The sequence below is a fragment of the Lolium perenne genome, chromosome 4, assembly GCF_019359855.2.
Source record: "Lolium perenne isolate Kyuss_39 chromosome 4, Kyuss_2.0, whole genome shotgun sequence".
Lineage (NCBI taxonomy): Eukaryota > Viridiplantae > Streptophyta > Magnoliopsida > Poales > Poaceae > Lolium > Lolium perenne.
In genome coordinates this window covers 239,045,336-239,066,333 of record NC_067247.2, presented here as the reverse complement: position 1 = coordinate 239,066,333, position 20,998 = coordinate 239,045,336, and the positions used below count along the sequence as shown (strand labels likewise).

Here is a 20,998-nt window from a genome sequence, read left to right as displayed (position 1 = left end):
CATAATCGACTAATCGTGGGTAATTCGTTCCTATGGTACTGGCCTCAGATCCTTCGGTTTCCAGCATATGCTCAAGTTTTGCGATCGATTCCTTGAATCTCCAAGGGAGTTTCTGCAACCAGTATAGTAAGACATGTTGTCAGTTTCTCGATTGATCGGACATCCATTTTTGTCCATGGTATGTTGCTGTTTTTGTCTTAGATCGAGCATTGGATAAGCATGCTAAGCTCTGGCTTTAATCTGATCAATCACAATCTGATGCCAAGTTTCAGCTACTAATTTGCTTGCTGGTTGTTTGAATTGCTTGCGAATTCCAGCAGCTAATATGCCCGTGAATTTCATGCCTGTTTTGTCATGCCGTGAGCTGAAACTCTATGTTCTTGTCTTTGTTGGAAACTGTCCTTGTTGGCATAGCGCCATCTTTTAACCAATGGATTTTGGAAAAATGGTAATCATCCAATTCAGGGCATTAGGCACGCTATGTACAAAGTGATAGAGCAGGTAAATCTTATTTGTTCATCTGTAACCACTACAATTATACATGGGATTTCCTGAATGGAACGATTGCAGATAGCATACACAGTAATGCCAAACGCAGCGTTAGCCACTCAACATATTGAAGCTTGTGCAGGTTCAATTAGATTAGCACATGAACGATTGCAGATAGCATACACAGTAATGCCAAAAGCAGCGTTAGCCACTCAACAGATTGAAGCTTGTGCAGGTTCAATTAGATTAGCACATGGAGGATTCTTTTGTTATGATATTAAGACAGAAAAATATCAACAGTGCAATGGGCTTGATATCCAAACACTAATTGGCACTTCCTATTTATAAACACACTGACTCTTTTCGGATGGTCATCCATTTTACCCCAATATACCTTGAACATTCTCCATTTCACAACAACTCACAACAGATCAGGCATACATAGTAAAAAAATGGTAGACAATGGATACTAGTAACAGTTTACAAATTGTCAATGCCCAGCAAATTCGAGCTTCCTTTAGTAATGAGATCAAGTGGATCAACCAAATTCTTTGCCTCTGTGCCATGATGTGAGTACTGCATATAATCGAGAGTCCTCTGTCATCTCTAGAATTTACTGCCTGCATATATAAGATGATTTTGATAATTAAAAAAACTGACATGCTTTGGATAATTATAGACATATAAGCACATTTAGAGATGCCAGCTATTTTTGGATGTCCAAACTTCAAATTTACTCAGAATACTAGCATCACGCAAGTTATTCATAAAGGTAGGCATTGCATGACCATCCAGCTTCCCTTTATCAATTTGACATAGAGAAATCATAGAATCCTACCATATGTATGACGGTCCGTATGTAGTGAAGCATAGCACTGAAACGCCAAGGGATTTATACAAAGCTTTGCTTGTCCCAGATTACAGCAATTAATCCTAACCCACCATTTCAAAAGTTCATGAAGTCGAAAAACTGAAATTTCACAATGCTTCTAAGAATCTAGATTGGAATATTTGACACCCAACTCAAGTTCAGTACATCCAGCATGAACCCCTCATGAGTTGTGATATATCATGCTATTCTTTTAAAGACCTAACCCACCATTTCAAAAGTTCATGATGGCAAGAAACTCAAATTTCACAAGGCTTCTAAGAATGTAGATAAGAATATTTGAGACCCAACTCAAGCTCGGTACATCCAGCATGAACCCCTTGTTAGGTGATATATATCATGCTACTATAAGCTACTAGGGAGTAAATCTTATTGGAAAAGGTCTCAAAAGGGTTCACTGCAACACATAACTAGTATTCTTTTCCTTTACTTACACACATGGCAGTTCACTGGTGTAATCCAAAAAACATAATTCACCCAGCTAACAACAATAAAAACTAGCATTAAGTTATCATAACATGCAAGACTATTAGGGAAAAAAAACGAAGGAAACATGGGAAAACCCACAAGAAATGCAAGTTCCGTGAAACAAATGCAGAAACCTGAAAACAGAGAATAAGAAGTGTTCCACAGCTTGTCAAACAATATCTACATCTTCCAGAACAGCATAGTTTACATGTTGATCATACCTCTTACTGATCATTACCAAGGAAACCAAGAGGTCATGTCACAGGATTGCTCTTTGGCTTTGGCTTCACAAAAACACCCCATAAGTAGTTCTCTCCGTCTATCCCTGTTGCCATGGCATAAAATTAGCACCCCACAGTCCCGCTAAAAGTCTGTCACTACCCAAGCATATTAATTTGAAACTTGCAATACAAACTAGATGAGCAAATAGGACCATCAATTTAAAAAGAATATAGTATGGATGGTTCTCCTTTTTGTAGTAATCTAAACAGAGTAAAAAGTACTAACACTGAGCATCAGGTGGAAGTACTTCTGAGGAATATATCAACAACATCATGTCATCAATGTATGCCTTCATGACAAAACCACAGTAGGCCTCGAAGAGATGATGACGCTTCCAACTTGAAATACATGAAGGAATGAAGGAACATTGATTACATAATGCATAATGTGAACAAGGTAGCACATAAGCCAACTTTATACTGAAACCAACATAACGTACCAGTCAAGTTCCGCAGAGAAAAATATCAAGGCAACGTCATCATAAACTGGACATATTTGTTCAAACGTCTTTGGCCAGTACTTCATTCGAGGCAATATCTTCAGTTGTAGGTTACTAGACATGTTTTTCGCAATATTCCAAACTCGGGGTGATACTCTAGCTGGGTGGTATGCTTTAAATTCACCAAGGTTACGATTTTCTCCATTGGAAAGAACAATGTGTCCCCTAAAAAGCATGGAGTGTCAGAGCATAACAAAGGTTTTCACACATCAGATATACAAAAATATTAAATTTTAAATTGTAATGCTAGAAAACAGCCAACATTAGACAACTAAAATCCATGTTGATCATAAGAGACCAGTAGGATTCAACTTTACTAAGATGAATTATGAAAACCCAAATAACATATAAAGGTAAACTTCCAGGTTAATAATCAATTTGCATAGTCACGAAGTAATAGGGTAAAGAGTTCACAGAGACATGATTCATGTAATTACGCGGTCATGCCTAGCACCGCTCAAAAATGCCTAGCAGAACATTCTTGCCTAATTGAGAGTGTTATGTTACATGGTCTCTTTTACAGCACGAAAGAAGGGCTAGAGAGAGGACATATTGCACTAACAACACTCTTGATTTCCCCAGTGCAAAAGCATCCTGAACCCTGAAATGGAAACTCCCTAGAAAATATGGATCTACAAAGCGAAAAGGTAGTGTTAGACTACACAAACTGTCCAACAGACAATTGTGTAGTATATTTAGATCCAGTAGACCAATACCTGATTCTGTTAGATTTTGAATTATTTGATCATGAAACAGAACCATTCTTGTATCTTCTACTAATCTTACTTTGCTAGGTCAGAATAATAATATCCATTTCAACTATTGCTAGGAAACTGTATTTGTTTGTCTGCTTAGCCCCAAAAACATAATATCAGAATGTTTTCAGCATTCCTCTACTCCTTTTTTTTCCCTTCTTCCATAAGGTGAATGCTTATTCACAAAACATACTTTTGGATCTAATTCTAAGGTTTGGGTCTAATTCTGAAGTTGATCTAGATCATTTTTCTGTTGAATTCACAGAACTCCTGAAGTCCTGGTCCATTTTACCAATCAAGAACAATTAGAATAAAAGACACGACTGACGCTCAGTAGTGCTGTTTGATAGCTGATGGGACGAAGGAAAACTTGCTATGACCATAACACTTCTGTTTGCTGCAATTCTTCCTTTGGGAAAATTTTACTTGCCCAAGAGGTTATCTAGCCTGACAAAGAAAGTTTTTCAATCACCCTACCAATTTACCAAATACGCAGCATAGTTAAGCAAGTTAAAATACTCTATCCACACCAATAACATCCCATTCTTTGTGTTTCAGAAGGTATAGATGTACTTGAGCCAAAAATTTAGAAATCAGCTAATTTCTGGTCAATCAATACTTGGGTATGGATAAATAACCCTACGCATGTAAAATGCAGATCCACTGCAGCGATGAATTGGCTACATTAACTCGTGCATCATCAGGTCATTGGAGGAACAACCAATGGAAATCGGAGCTGCCAATTCTTGTGTTTACCATACTAAACCATCCAAGGGCAGGCCTGGCGCAGTGGTAGAGTATCTCCACTTGTGTCCTGCAGTTCCTGAGTTCGAACCAGCCTCCTTGCATGATAAAAAGCAAGGGAAAGGCTGCCTAGAAATACCCTTTCCCAGACCCCACAATGTGTGTGAGCTTTCAGCACTGGGTACGCCCTACCATACTAAACCATCCAAAACAGTTTTGAAACTGGAAGCACTAACACTATGGGAATCATATTAGAAACTGTTGTGGACATTAGCACGTTGCCTCCCAATGAGACACAGGGAAGGAGTCGGCTAGGGAAGAGTCCATAAAGGAAAGACTTGAATTAGGAAAGATGAGTTAAACATAGAATTAGGAAAGGTAAATTCGGAACAGTAAGGATTGGGAAAGTATAACGCCTTGGGTGTCAAGTTAGGAGGTATTATATATGTGTCGATCATGTAAGTTATCGAATTAAGCAAGAACAATAAATCTAATCTCTCCCTGGTTATTCTTTCTCAACCTATGTCTACCCAATCCCTCGCAGCCATGCCATCTGGCTATATTCAGCACGGTAGTTATCCCGTTCTGAATCTACGTCCAGAACAGAAACAGATTTACGTTTTAATATCCCTGGATTCATATGTTGTTCATATTCACATGCATGTTGAGATGAAAAAATGCAAACTAAGAAAGCATTATTACTGACCTCCAACAGATCGCCTCTGGTGGAGGGCGTCGTGCATACTCCACACTTGAGCTGATGATCACTGGCATGTCTATATTGTGGTGCAGACTCTTTGATCCAGACTGGCATCCAATATTAGCAACTGTTGGCACGTTGAAAATAAACCATAATCCGTTAGCACTTTGAAAATGGACTGTAATAACCATTTGATTTGTCCTCTGAAACCCTCAAGTTATATCTGATGTAAGATTAATACATATATTTTCAAGTGAATCAAGAATAACAATGTATGCATACAAGATTTAAGCGCTTGCTCATAATAATCATTCTACTTTGCAACAAAAAATCTATTATCAAGAAGTGTAGTATTAACTGCTAAATGACCAAGAAGCACACCTGAAGCATTGAATGCATTTTCCTCTCTAGGCTGACATTCTACCCTGGATTTTCGTTTTCCTTTATCTCCATGTTCTACCTTCTCTTCCTTAAGCCGAACCAGATGAACATTTTCTTTAACTGCTATTTTCGTATTTTGTGGAACCATAGGAATCGCTGCCCCTGTGTTTTCAAACATAATGTTTTCATGAACTGTAACTTCTCGGCAGACGCAACAGCTATCTGTTCTAAACAACGAAAGATCTGGCACTAGATGCGTGAACATACCTGACTGTACTTTTTGTCTCCTGTTTATATCATCAGCTTTTATCAGGTTTTGACTTGCGACAACACATGGTCTCAAGGATAATACTTGATTATCACTCCTACTGGGAGATGCACACTTCTGTTTCATACTTCGAGGAGATGAAGGACCAACCTGTCTACTTGGAAGTATGGACTTCATACTGGATGATGGTTTCACATTTGGAGGCGATTCAGGGCGAACCTGTCTACATGGTGATATGCATTTCATGTTTGGAGGATATACAGGACGGATCTGACTATATGTGCGCTGCACGACAAATTTTGTCCTTCTACGAGCTGCAGGCCTCTCTTTAGTCAACAGTGCAGCCTCATCACAGGGAATGAATTTCACTTTAGAATTTTCATATATCTGCGGTGTTTTAACACCAATTTGGTGGGCCATGCTCCGATTGTTATCCAGCATTAGAGTTTTACTTCCACCTACACCATCATTAGAGAAGAACTTAATTACATGATTTAAAGAATGAGATTGGTGAAAGAACTTGGTATGAGGATGTAAACATTGCTGATATTAGTCAAATATTATATTTACCTTGAATAGGTTTTGGGTTCCCATTAGCCTTTTCCTGGCATTCAGAGCAACACCATCCACCTCCCATTTCCAATGGCGCCACCATTAAGCAATAACTTCAAAGGAAAAAATGGAAAAAACTTTCAGAGAGCTAAATATCGGTTACCCTGTCACTAAGCTTTGCTTCGTTGCTGTGCAAGATAATGGACTTGGCCATATTTTCTCAGAGTGAAGGAAACAGAGATAATAACTAATAGATCACCTAGGAACGTTTTGAGTATAATTTAGTACTTTTTGGCTCTTTATGTCCGTTTTCTGTTAAGAAGGCCATCCTAGTTTCATATCAACTACTGTATAGTTCTCTTATTCTCTCCAAGCATCCATACATGCAAACTAAACAGGGTTTAAAAAAAAGGAAAATGCGCATATTTTGGCGTTTGCAAGTACATTTTCTAGAGCTTAACTTATGAATAAAGAGTAAAACTACACAGCGTAATGAAGAAAGGAATACCGGTGTTGATAGCCATTGCACTGAATGCATTTTACCATACAATCTTGATTCTGTCCACTGCCACATATCTCACAGTCTGCTGGGAATGCGTCGTCCTGCAGTACAAGTAAACATGTCGGGTAGGAAATTGCATTGACTATCTTGTTCATAATTTCTTTGGCGCTGAACCCAGAGACATAACCACAAGAGAAGTAAATATATCGCACAACAAGAGTAAAACAAAACGGAACCAAATTTCATATAGGAAATTAAAGAGGGTTCCCTTCACCACCTGAAGAAAACAAATTATCCATGGACCAAATAGTAGCGCAATGTAGGTGTATGCAAGGTTTTCAATGCAGTAGCACTTATTATTGTGATCAGTTCATAAAACCCACTCTACTTACAATGAATGGAGCTGGCGACATAAACAAAGCAATAAAACAACAGCCTGGAATCCTTTGTTTCCTAGTAAGGTGACTGAATTCCGGGGGAAATTCTGTATGTCCACACAAGTTATGGCTGGCAATGGATCATCGGAAAAAAGATGTTTAAAGATTGTCTTTGCACTTAAATTTTTTATTTTATTTTGAAATGCCTATGATAGAAGTGCAAAGAAAAGTGTGGCAAATTGTAAAATTCCCCATAGTTTAGAACAAAAACAGCTTTATTTTAGCCTGGCCCGCCCATGAAATTATTTCAAGCCCCGCCATTGCTCCTTCGTAAGCAAATCCATTCCAGATGTCTCCTAATTTTACAGGAACCACAACACCAAACAAGCCCCGGTCTGAACCAGGCAGGGTCAGGAGAGATCAGCAACAGTTCAAGGGCGCCGTGGTTGAACCCACAAAAATACTTTAAAAGGGAAATTTAGGGCATCTGTTCAATCATCCTGGGATCTTTCGCTGGAAAAAGGCGGCCATGTACGAAAAGAACAACACGGAGGCAACGGACAACGCCCAAAAATGCCCTAACCAACATCCAAGAAACGCGAAATCTGTTCCTGCGAACCGCCGATTTCGCCGCAAGAAAGCAAGAAGATGCAGCCCACGGTCCAGGAACGGGAGATCCGACCGAAATCGCAGGGTGATCACGACGGGAGCAGAAAAGGAAAGCCTGACCACGATACAGAGGAGAAGCGCAAGAAGAGAATCTTACCATCGCGCGGCCCCTCCGCGGCGGCGGCGGCGGCGCTCGAATACGGCGAGTCCAGGTTAGGAGGACGATGAAGCGGAGGCGGCGACAATGGCCGCGAAGGGAAGGGGCGAGACGATGGAGGCTTGCCGCTGCAGCAATGGCTGGCAAGGGAGGCGGAGGGGTTGGGAGTATTTGGGGGTTTTTGGCTCCGGTCTCCGCTCCAAGACCAATGGGCGCAAGGGCAAGACCGGAAAGGGGGACAAAAGTCTAAAACAGTCCTCTCACTTCAGTACAGTACTTCAATCTTTGGTTTGGCACGACTCATAATATTCGATTTTTTTTTGCCACACAAACAGTGTATCGTCCAATTGCGCGAGAAATGTCTTCTATCGTTTCCTGTACCAATGGTCTAACGTATATTGTCTCAATACCAATACTATTATTGCACATGAATAATAATATGGAAAGTCATCTAAAAAAAAGTAATTGGGGTGATCTTTTTTAGAGAACCCGCAGGAGATCTGCGCGTCATTTTATTAAGCTTTAGAGCGGGCGACAGAAAGCCCGAGACAAGGATGGTTCATAGTACAACCCGAGAGGGTACACGACACACACCCTGCCAAACCACCACTGGTTTGCGAAAAACTAATCTATCTCTCTCGCTGTCCCGCCGCGGGCAACCAACCAAGACGCCCACTCGTCCAACATAAGGGATAGGGTGGACGTCATGGGCAAGCGCTTGTTTTCGAAGACACGCGCATTGCGCTCCAACCAGAGGGCCCTTATGGCGAGCATGATAAGCGAGTGGGAGTACCAAGCCGAAGTATATCGAGGTAGCTAGATTGATACATTGAGAATCATCTTCCTTCTTTTGCGTGGAAACTTAGAATATATAAATTGTTTTTTTTTTCAGCAATGGCATTGACTCATGGACTATGTTTGGTAGTAATAAAACAGCTGCAAAGGTCTCTCGGGTCTATAAAGCTTTGATGGAAAATGCTGGAACTGTTCCTGCACTTAATGGATGTGGGATGGATGAATACAAGTTGTTCTTTTGGGAGAAAAATTCTTATTTCGTCCTAGTTGAAACTTCGGTTCCTTTCTTGGCCCTCAAAATTTTTGGCTTTTCTTTTTGGCGCTCAGTCAAATTTTGGTTCCTTATATGACATTCCGTCCATTTTGTTACACTGTTCTGTTTGAGTCCCTGATTAAATCTGTCAGTTTTTTTGCTTCGTGCCCTAGATTACCCCTGGTTCTTTATTGTGCAAAAGTTTTTGCTCCAAAGACACACCTCGGGCCATCCCGACGCCATTGCGGATTTGACTCCCCACCATCTGGAGCTGAGGGGACAACATCCAGCCATCCCGGTCTAGGCGACCTTGCGTGGAGAGGAGGCTAACCCCGGGATGGAACAGCCGCCTACCCGCACACGGCAGATGGGAGCGGCAGGGGTCCCGTGGCGGAGGAGGGCCGCGATTTGCTGGCGCGGAGGCCAAGGCCTAGCTGTGTGCACGTGGGTCTCCGAGGTGTAGCACAACCGTGGACTGGTGCTGGAGCCGCGCACGCCGAGGGGAGCAGCAGGGACCTCCGGGGCGCATTGGTCTGCGGCGGACGAGGGAGGTGACGCCGATTTGTTCGGTGCATGTTAGGCTGCTGTTGACCGGTGGAGGCTACACCTGTTTAGTCCCACCTCGCTTACGGGAGGAGGCCACGACCAGCTTATAAGGGAGAGATTCCCTTCTCCTTTCAGTCCGGCCTTTTGGGATGGAGTGGGCTCTCCGCTGAATGTTGGGCCGTGTGCGCATAAACGTCCAGAACGTGGGCTGAGTGTTGGGCTGACCCAAGTGGACGCTGACAGTGCATAGGTTGCTTGCCGGCAAAGGGAAAGTGTAACATCCTAGAATTTAGGACAAACGAGGGGTAGATTTGGTAAAGGGTTGTGCACTGCATCGCAAAACGGAGGAATTTTCGCGCTTAATTGCATAAAACCTTAGAGTGATCGAGGTTTCTCTCTCGTTGCTATTAGAGTTAGAGTGAAGAGAGTGCTATGAACTTCGACATTGCCTCTTTTGAAAGTTAAGGTTTTGGAGAAGAATTTGAATTGGCATTTCAAAATTTAATTTCAAACATAGAATAATATAAGTGAACAATATTCCAATGAATTCATAATTCATAATTCATAATTCAAATCAATATAACATTTATACAAAATATTTCACAAATGAATTCTAAATAATAATAAAGAGCTCATAAAGAAAAACTTTGAGCTTTATTGATCACGTCACACACATACATTGTCTTTACAATATGCTTTATATACAAGAATTGGCAAGAATATAATAAAGGAAATAAAAGAAGATTACAATTTGGACTATAACTAAAATCCTAAACTATAATTATTGGATCTTCTTGTCCCTGTGAATTTTGAAGTCTTGAAACCCTGCACACAACAAAAACACAAAACAGTAATTGATAAAACAAGTGGCAATGCCACTGGTCAGTCCCAAAAACAATGCCAAAAAGGGAAGATAATCATCAACCAGGCCAAGGTGGAGCCAAAGGTGGGTTCAAGTTTCAACCCAAACACACACACAACTCACAAGAAGCCTTGCATGCTCAACAGGCACACCATCACAGGCCTAGTCACAAAGTTTACCAGGCTTGTGTGTCAAGCATAGGCAGTAGTGAAAACTGCTACAAATAGATAGAACCAGCTGGAGTGGCCAGAGCCATCGATCAGTTCATCTTCAGCAAGGCACAAAGGAATAGCAGCAACTGTTCATAGATGTTCTTCACCAAGAACACATCCACACCTCACAAAACCATCCATTTTCTCCAACCAAACCAGAGCCAAACCAACCAGTAGTCATAGTGACATAAAGCAAGAATCTCTAGGAGCTAGGAGGAGAAGGAACAGATAACCAAATCCATCAAGTATATCTCATCAGCAACCAAAAGCAACCATCGAGAAGCTGGAGCAAGGTATAACCAATACCTGGAGTGGATCCAGAGGATCCAATCCATCCTTATGCATGCTCACACAATATCCATGAGCAGATGCTCATGAAGGGCTTAACATCACTTGGTATAGACCAAGAGGTGCTGGCAGAAAGAGAGCAACCAGAGACATATACTTTCCAGAGGCTATATTGTGCAAATAGAAGGTCATAGATGCACAGATGGCAAACCACTAGATCAGTGCATAGTCACTAGGAGCTATAGAGACCACCTAGCAACCCTAACTATTTAAACCATCGGTAAAAAGTAATTTCTTCACAAAACAAATCACAGTGTCATTCATATATATATGATTCCCTACTGTGCATGATTCCATTGAGATTAGCCAACTATTTTTGATCCAACAGTGAGAGCAACCCAAGCAGTAGCAAGTGCTATTGTGGTCACATCAACCACAAACCATCCAACGGCAATATTTATAAGTTAAAAGTCATCATTACCTAGAATGGGTTCAGACTATTTTAATCTCCCAATTGATCTTGGAGATAATACACATCATAAATCAATGCATATAATCAACACTGCATAAGCAGTTCATATAAATACAAGTGACCAGTGCAAGAATTTAATCAATCCATTGCTCATTAAGCAACAACAACACAGTGAGACAACCAGTAGGATACCAGAGGCACCATAGTCATTGATCCAAGGTCAATGTGCTATTAGAAGCAACATCAGCTCACCAGTACATGGTAAGCAACTACAGCAGGCAAATACGATTGAAGTAGCATAAGACAATCATCAAGATCACTTAAGCAATGATCAAGGTGTGATCCAAATGGAGCATCTGGAGCACATGCAATCCATAGGAGTGGCACAGAAATCACCACGAGCACCATTCAGTTAGCCACTGCTAACAACGGGGAACAAATAAGCATGTGATCAAGCACAGGAGCAACAGCAGGTATAGCTAGGCTAGCACAGCAAGCAATTGATCATAATCAAGCATTTGGCATAGCAGCAGTAGACCTAGGAAGAGCACTAGCATAGCATAGCATGGCCAGTAGGCAGCATCATCACACGGATTAGGTCAACCCGTCACTAGAGCCAAGGAAGAAGGAGTGAAGAGAGTATAGAGGGGTGCGCTGGAGTACCTGGTGAATGATAACCCACAAGTATAGGGGATCGCAACAGTCTTCGAGGGAAGTAAAACCCAAATTTATTGATTCGACACAAGGGGAGGTAAAGAATACTTATAAGCCTTAACAACTGAGTTGTTAATTCAGCTGCACCTGCAAAGCACTAGTAACAGGGGTGATGTGAAAGTAGTAGTAATATGAGAGCAATAGTAACAGTAACACAGCAGCAGTAACAATAACACAGAGGCAATGGCACCAGAAAATAGTTGATACTACTTCCAATGTCATATAGGAACGAGTATATGATGATGAGAGATGGACCGGGGTTCCCAGCTATCTACACTAGTGGACTCTCCAATAACAAGTGACAAGTGTTGGGTGAACAAATTACAGTTGGGCAATTGATAGGATTGAAATAGCATTAAGAAGACGAGAGCCTCGACATGAAGCGGCTAAGGCTACAAAGATCAACAACACCAACCATATGGTGTCTACAAAGCCTAGCGCCACCACCACAATGACATCTCCAAGACCGCCTACACATGAGAAGATCTCCAATGGTGCGAGACAAGGCGCTACACCAACAAGCAAGATGGTGCAAAGAAAGAGGAACCACATCTCATGGTGCTTCCCTCTCCTACCGCCACCACTACAAGAGCGCCTACAAGAAGCTCAAGCCCCAAGATGAAGACCATGGAGTCTACACTTCAAGATGAAGGACGGTCGACCCAAATTTATGCCAACATAACAATGATTTGTCCACCAAGACCAAGTAGCTCCCAATGCTTTCGTTGCAAACAAGACGGTCATCTTTGGGAATGCCCCAATCTCCATTGTGATGTGTTCACATCCAACAAGCACATGACATGGGAATGCAACACACCACAAGCCCACAAGCTCTACTTCGCCCAATTGGATGCCGAATTCGCCAACAAGACACTTCAAGATACCATTGTCTTCAAAGAATGGTGCAAGGAAATGGCCAAGAGGACGACTATGAAGTCTACACTTCAAGATGGAGAACGACAAGGACAAGTCAAGAGTGACGTTGATTCGAGCCTAGCTCTCAACAACACCATAGCGCCATCAAATGGTGTCAAGATGGGAGGCAATGGAGTTGAGAAGGTTGAGCATGGGATTTTCCCTTCAACCAAGGAGGCGAATGGAGTTGAGAAGGGTGAGCATGTGATGATCCCTTCACCAATGGAGGCGCATGGAGATGAGAAAATCGAGCCTACTCCTATATGCTTGAATGATGAGATGGTACCAATCTCATGTGAGCATGAGAGCCACTTAGCCCACTTGAGTGAGAGTGATAGTGAGTTGAGTGACTCCCACCCCATATGTGAGTTTGAGTGCTTCCATTTGGAGAATATGAGTGATACACCGAGTGAGTTGAGAGAGGTAGTTGATAGGTCAATGGAGGCCATTTCACATTCTAACAACTTAACCTCTACCTCTAGTGTGTTTTCTCATGTTGCAATAGGTTCCATGGAGTACGAGTTCCCGATCATGGAGAAGATGTACATGGTGCATGAAGATGATGATATCACACCATGCTTACAAGAAGTCAAAGATGTCGACCACATGGCTCCTACAACTCCCACAACACCTACTTCAAAGGAGTCGGACTACAAAGGTACCTATATGGGTGTTGATGATGCCATGATCCCACTAGTGGACATGATGATTTGTGAGTGCTTGCATGAGTTGGATGATCCTATTGCTATGTCATATGCTTCTTTCACATTCCCTTGTGATACTTGTGATACCACTATGGTTGATCATGTGGAATTAGTTGCTTATGATAATATCACCATGCCATGCTATGAGAGTTTCACTTTCTCTCCTATTGCTTGCAATATGTTGAACAATTGCTCTTTCCCATGTATTGCTTGCAATGATGATGATAATGCTTATGTTGTGACAACCTCGTTGAACAATTGCTCTTTCCCTAGGTTGATCGACAACAATGATAAAATCTTGAACATGTTTTGTGCTATATGCTTTCAATACTCTTCCATTAATTAATGCAACCAAAATGTTGAATACTTGCTCTTTCCAATGCTTGGTTTGCAATGATGTTAATATGCTTGTAAATGAGATTGCCCCCATAGCTCTCTCAAGTTTTGGAGACTTTGCCTATATCCATGATGACCATGTTCATGTGTTTACCCCGCATATTCACCATATATATTATGATGCTTTGCTTAACGCTAATGGTGATGTGCAAAAGAAATGGACCATCATGATGGATGATGTGTTCATATACCATGCACACACGTTCTTTGCTTTGCCTATTGTGTGTGTAGGTACACCGAAGACACGGTCAACCTCGATTGAGCACGAATTGACCAAACGAGCTCTTGAGAGCATAATACAAGTGAGTTCAAGATCGAACCCGGCTCTAATACCTTTTCCATGCTTTGCATTGAACATGCCAAACGATTTCTCTTTCTCTTGGTTCTTTTGCAAGCATGATGATGTGATTCTTACCGTTGGTGTTGCCTCAAACAAGTTGACCAATTCCTCTTTCATTTGGTTTGTTGGCACACATGGTTGTGTAAATGTTGTTTTGGTGAACTTTTTGGAAGATATGTTGTGTGTTGCACCAAATATGAGGACAAATTTCTCTTTCCAATGGTTTGTGTGCACACATGTTGATGATATTTTGGACACTCTTCCGTATGTGTTTTTGCCAAACTCTCCACTTATTGCTTCAAGGATGTTGAACAATTTCTCTTTCTGATGCCTTGAGTGCAACAATGCACATGAGTTTCTACATTTGGAAGATGTTCACACGGAGTTCTTACACGTTGACCTTGCACATGCATTATTCTTGATAAATTTGTGTTGTGCTAACGGTGTTGTGAACATGAAAGGACATGTCATCGATGATGTGCTCCAATATCACACACAAACATACTTTGCTTGGTCTTTGTTGTGTGAAGGTAAAAGTGACTTGAGAATTGTCAACACCCGGATTTTTAAGTCCAGATGCCTATTATGCCATTCCTCGCAATCCCAGGAATATTGTTTTTGCGAGACATAATAGATTGATATCACAACACATCATTCATTACAACACATAATCGTCTTACAAATAAAGGATCACATGATCCAGTCTCATTACAATAATAGAGGTTCTATTGATCCATTACATAACACATAGCGGAAGCGAAAGTAGCTTAGTAGTAGTCCATCTATTCCACAGGCAACTGTTGACGTCAGGAGTGATCCTAGTTGTCGTAGACGTCCTGCTGTCCTTCTTCCGGGTTCTGGTACTCCTCTTCATAGTCTGGCCATTTGAATAGCCAGGGATACAGCCGTGAGTACTTCAAAGTACTCGCAAACTAATACTAAGGTAAAAACTATCAACTATAGTAAGGTGGTTCTAAGCTCTAGTTTCATTTTCATAAAGCCAGTTTTATTTCATAAACACTTTAATAATCAAAACCTCTTCATTTGTTTAACTAACTCAAGTGGGAACATTAGTGTCATTCCCACAACTCAGTTGTGATTCAAAGTCAAAGTCACCTTTCAATTCAAGTCACAAGTCACCATTCATATTTTTAGAAAAGTTCTGATGACGGAATAGTATGGCCTTTCCAACTGTCCATAACCGCGGACGCGGCTATTCGAATAGGTTTAACTCTGCAGAGGTTGTACACTTGTGCCACAACAATTGCAATAGTTCGTCAGGGGTAACTGGCCCTGATTTATCGTACGCAGTACGCGAACTACCAATCCTAACCTTTCATTTACATACTCTAGTATAGGCACCTCTCCCCATGAGCTTGGCCTCCCAGTGAAGACACGCGGTCAGCCTGGGAACTGCACAGGGCTTGGACCGGACATTCACCTCATTTCACGTCATTTCACATCACTTCACCAGTACGGAGGCAGCCTCGGCATAACCCCTATGACGCTTGTTTAGAGGGAACCCATACTAAAATACATAAGTTTCCAGCTAAACCTTACCCAGATTCAGGTATTGTGGGGGTACTTGTAAAATTGGAATGGTATCGCATCCGAACCCAACCATCAGTTTTTGTAAAATTCACCAGTAATATTCACCTTCAAAATCTCTCAATAGAATGACTCATCATTCCAAGGTTTTCAAAGTCATTTCAATTCACAAGTTCCCAACTAGAGTAGTCACTTTTAATATTGAGCACTAGCCACTAGTTATGAGGGGTGCTAAGTATCTTGGAGCTTGCTAGGCTAAGTGTGATTCTCTTGTACTACTCTATAATTCAACCAAGTGAATCATAAATCAAAAAGTAACTTTGATAAATAAAATCAAGTAAAGCTTGTAAAGTAAAAACTTGGGATAGGTTCATAAAGTAAAATGTAATGGTGCCTTGCTCTTGTAGAGCTTTGCACTTGGCAAGAATATAAACTTGCAACCAAAATAGTTTGCATTAGTCTAGCTTGCATTGGTAATAGCTTGCCTTGATTGGTGATGTGATCAAAGTTTTCTTGCTCTTCCTCTTGGTAGAAGACCTCTTCCTCTTGATAGTCTCCGGTACTAGCGTCTATAAACGAATACGAGGATACAATCACCAAACAACACTTAAGTAGTCTTACTTAGCCTTATTGGCTCACACAAATGATCTAGCATTACTATTTAACATTTATTCACAAATTATGCTAGGGTTTCTTTATTTAACAATAGGAAAATAATTTCCTCTCATTGAAAGTTGAAATTAGGGTTTCTCTTTGGTTTGGAGAAATAATTTCCTCTCATTGAATCTCCTTAAGATTTAATCTTCTCAAATAACCAGGGATGATCACATGTTGACCAAGGTCAACACTTCACACTTATTATTTGAGAAAAGTGATTTAAATGAGATTCATCATCTCATGTGATTTAAATAACCTTTGCAAAATTAAATATTACCTTGATTTAAATTCTACAGGTGAGCAAGTATGAGCCTAAGCAATTAAAGGTCAACACATTATTTCATATCACTTGAGAAAATGATTTAAATGAGGTGCTACACCTCATAGATTTAAATTCCTAAAATTTGGTATAGTTTAAATGGACTAGTATTGACTACATAGCCAATATTATGCTTCTAGCCCATGATCATGTACAGAACCCATATCATATTTTTACATATTAAAATAGAGTTTGCTAAATGTGAATTATTGCAATTGGATTCACTTCAAAATTCACAATGGTTGATTTTTAAGATTTATTTGAATACTGAAAAGTATCTGTTTTGTTATTTTTGCTATTCAAAAACTACACAAGGTATGGGGTTGAGACCAGTGAGGTTAGTTAGAAAATTTCATAAGATTTCTATAGCATTTCATAGAAAACAAAAATTTTCCTACGGCGAACACGCAATCCAAGCCAAGATGCAATCTAGAAGACGGTAGCAACGAGGGGGTATCGAGTCTCACCCTTGAAGAGATTCCAAAGCCTACAAGATGAGGCTCTTGTTGCTGCGGTAGACGATCACTTGCCGCTTGCAAAAGCGCGTAGAAGATCTTGATCACGATCGGTTCCGGCGCCACGAACGGGCAGCACCTCCGTACTCGGTCACACGTTCGGTTGTTGATGAAGACGACGTCCACCTCCCCGTTCCAGCGGGCAGCGGAAGTAGTAGCTCCTCTTGAATCCGACAGCACGACGGCGTGGTGTCGGTGGCGGTGAAGAAGTCCGGCGGAGCTTCGCTAAGCTACGCGGGAGATATGGAGGAGAGGGGGGCGGCTAGGGTTTGGGAGGGGGTGGCCGGCCACTTCAATGGGGCGGCCAGCTTGTGGTCTTGGGGTGGCCGGCCCCCTCCCTTGGCCCCTCATTATATAGGTGGATCCCCAAGTGTTGGTGTCCAAGTCTTCGAATAAGACCCGAACCAAAACCTTCCATAAGAGGGGAAACCTAGCCCAACTAGGACTCCCACCAAAAGGTGGGATTTCCACCTCCCATGTGGGGGGTGGCCGGCCCCCTATGGAGGAGTCCACTTGGGACTCCTCCCCATCTAGGGTTGGCCGGCCATGGAGGTGGAGTCCCATGTGGACTCCACCTTCCTTGGTGGTTTCTTCCGGACTTTTCTAGAACCTTCTAGAACCTTCCATAGAACCTTCCGCGACATTTTATTTCACATAAAATGACATCCTATATATGAATCTTATTCTCCGGACCATTCCGGAACTCCTCGTGATGTCCGGGATCTCATCCGGGACTCCGAACAAATATTCGAACTCCATTCCATATTCAAGTACTACCATTTCAACATCCAACTTTAAGTGTGTCACCCTACGGTTCGTGAACTATGCGGACATGGTTGAGTACTTACTCCGACCAATAACCAATAGCGGGATACGGAGATCCATAATGGCTCCCACATATTCAATGATGACTTTAGTGATCGAATGAACCATTCACATACATTACTAATTCCCTTTGTCTCGCGATATTTTACTTGTCCGAGGTTTGATCTTCGGTATCACTCTATACCTTGTTCAACCTCGTCTCCTGACAAGTACTCTTTACTCGTACCGTGGTATGTGGTCTCTTATGAACTCATTCATATGCTTGCAAGACATTAGACGACATTCCACCGAGAGGGCCCAGAGTATATCTATCCGTCATCGGGATGGACAAATCCCACTTTGTTGATCCATATGCCTCAACTCATACTTTCCGGATACTTAATCCCACCTTTATAGCCACCCATTTACGCAGTGGTGTTTGGTGTAATCAAAGTACCTTTCCGGTATAAGTGATTTACATGATCTCATGGTCATAAGGACTAGGTAACTATGTATCGAAAGCTTATAGCAAATAACTTAATGACGAGATCTTATGCTACGCTTAATTGGGTGTGTCCATTACATCATTCATACAATGACATAACCTTGTTATTAATAACATCCAATGTTCATGATTATGAAACTAATCATCCATTAATCAACAAGCTAGTTTAAGAGGCATACTAGGGACTTCTTGTTTGTCTACATATCACACATGTACTAATGTTTCGGTTAATACAATTCTAGCATGATATATAAACATTTATCATAAACATAAAGATATAAATAATAACCACTTTATTATTGCCTCTAGGGCATATCTCCTTCAGTCTCCCACTTGCACTAGAGTCAATAATCTAGATTACATTGTAATATACCTAACACCCATGGCATTCTGGTGTTGGTCATGCTTTGCCCTAGGGAGAGCTTTAGTCAACGGATCTGCTACATTCGGATCGGTGTGTACTTTGCAAATCTTTACTTCTCCATCTTCGATGTACTCGCGAATCGAGTGGTAACGCAGCTTGATATGCTTCAGCCTCTTGTGTGACCTTGGCTCTTGTGCATTGGCGATGGCACCCATGTTATCCACAGATAAATGATTAATGGGTCCAATGCACTAGGAACCACACCGAGCTCTACAATGAACCTCTTCATCCATACCGCTTCGATGAAGCCTCTGAAGCCGCTATGTACTACGATTCTCGTTGAAGACTTCGCCACCGTGCACTTTGCTTCGAGCTTGCCCAGCTTACTGCAGCACCATTCAATATAAACACGTACCTGCATTGTGACTTAGAGTCATCGGGATCGGTGTTCCAACTTGCATCGGTGTAACCGTTTACAACGAGCTCTTGGTCACCTCCATAACAAAGAAACATATCCTTAGTTCTTTTCAAGTACTTCAGGATATTCTTGACCGCTGTCCAGTGTTCCATTCCTGGATCACTTTGATATCTGCTAGTCAAACTAACAGCATGTGCTATATCCGGTCTAGTACATAGCATGGCATACATGATAGATCCTACTGCCGAGGCATAGGGGATACTACTCATCCTTTCTCTTTCTTACTGTAGTAGCCGGTCCTTGAGTCTTACTCAATACCTTGCACAGTAACATAGGTAAGAACCCTTTCTTACTTTCGTCCATTCTAAACTTCTTTAGAATCTTGTCCAGATATGTACTCTGTGATAGCCCTATTAGGCGTCTTGATCTATCTCTATAAATCTTGATGCCTAATATATACGATGCTTCACCAAGGTCTTTCATTGAAAAACTATTATTCAAATAACCCTTAACACTGCTTAATAGTTCTATATCATTCCCGATCAATAATATGTCATCTACATATAATATCGGGAATGCTACGAGCTCCCACTCACTTTCTTGTAAATACAGGCCTCTCCATGACCTTTGTATAAACCCGAAGTCTTTGATCACCTTATCAAAGCGTCGGTTCCAACTTCTTGATGCTTGCTTCAGTCCATAGATTGAACGCTGAAGTTTGCATACTTTGTCAGCATTTTTAGGATCGACAAAACCTTTGGGTTGTACCATATACAACTCTTCCTCAATGTCTCCATTAAGGAACGCCGTTTTGACATCCATCTGCCAAATCTCATAATCGAAAAATGCAGCTATTGCTAACAAAATCCTCACAGATTTTAGCTTCGCTACGGGTGAGAAAGTCTCATCGTAGTCAACTCCTTGAATTTGTCGGAAACCCTTTGCGACAAGTCGAGCTTTATAGACAGTAATATTACCATCAGCATCTGTTTTCCTTTTGAAGATCCATTTATTCTCGACAGCCTTTCGGCTATCAGGTAAGTCTACCAAAGTCCATACTTTGTTATCATACATGGATCCCATTTCGGATTTCATGGCTTCTTGCCATTTGTTGGAATCTGGGCTCATCATTGCTTCTTCATACGTCGCAGGGTCCTCATCATTGTTATCCACAATCATGACATTTAGACAAGGATCATACCAATCAGGAGTGGCACATTCCCTTGTCGATCTGCGAGGTTCAGTAGTTTCCTCGTTCGAAGTTTCATGATCATTATCATTAGCTTCCTCTGTTGCCGGTGTAGGCGATGCAGTGCAATTTCCGATCTTTGCGCTACTACGATCAACGAGTATAGATTCATCAATCTCATCGAGTTCTACTTTTCTTCCAGTCACTTCTTTAGTGAGAAATTCTTTCTCAAGAAAGGTTCCGTTCTTAGCAACAAAGATTTTGCCTTCGGATTTGTGATAGAAAGTGTACCCTATAGTTTCCTTAGGATAACCTATGAAGACGCATTTCTCCGCTTTGGGTTCTAGCTTGTCCGGTTGTAACTTCTTTACATAGGCTTCGCAACCCCAAACTTTCAGGAACGACAGCTTAGGTTTCTTATTAAACCATAATTCATACGGTGTCGTTTCTACGGATTTTGATGGTGCTCTATTTAAAGTGAATGCGGCTGTCTCTAATGCATAACTCCAA

General features: G+C 41.4%; 1 protein-coding gene across 1 annotated transcript; it reads right to left on the bottom strand.

Annotated features, from left to right (window-relative positions):
- Positions 1–849: 849 nt before the first annotated feature.
- LOC127332507 (uncharacterized) lies at positions 850–7,904 on the bottom strand. The gene is made up of 10 exons (XM_051358808.2): positions 7,673–7,904; positions 6,536–6,630; positions 6,046–6,140; positions 5,475–5,933; positions 5,208–5,369; positions 4,833–4,953; positions 2,568–2,792; positions 2,354–2,466; positions 2,068–2,171; positions 850–1,109 (listed from the first exon to the last, which is right to left on the bottom strand). Exons 1-9 carry the CDS (start codon positions 7,673–7,675, stop codon positions 2,101–2,103), a joined length of 1,344 nt encoding a protein of 447 aa, XP_051214768.1. The 5' UTR covers positions 7,676–7,904; the 3' UTR covers positions 850–1,109; positions 2,068–2,100.
- Between the last annotated feature and the right edge of the window lie 13,094 nt (positions 7,905–20,998).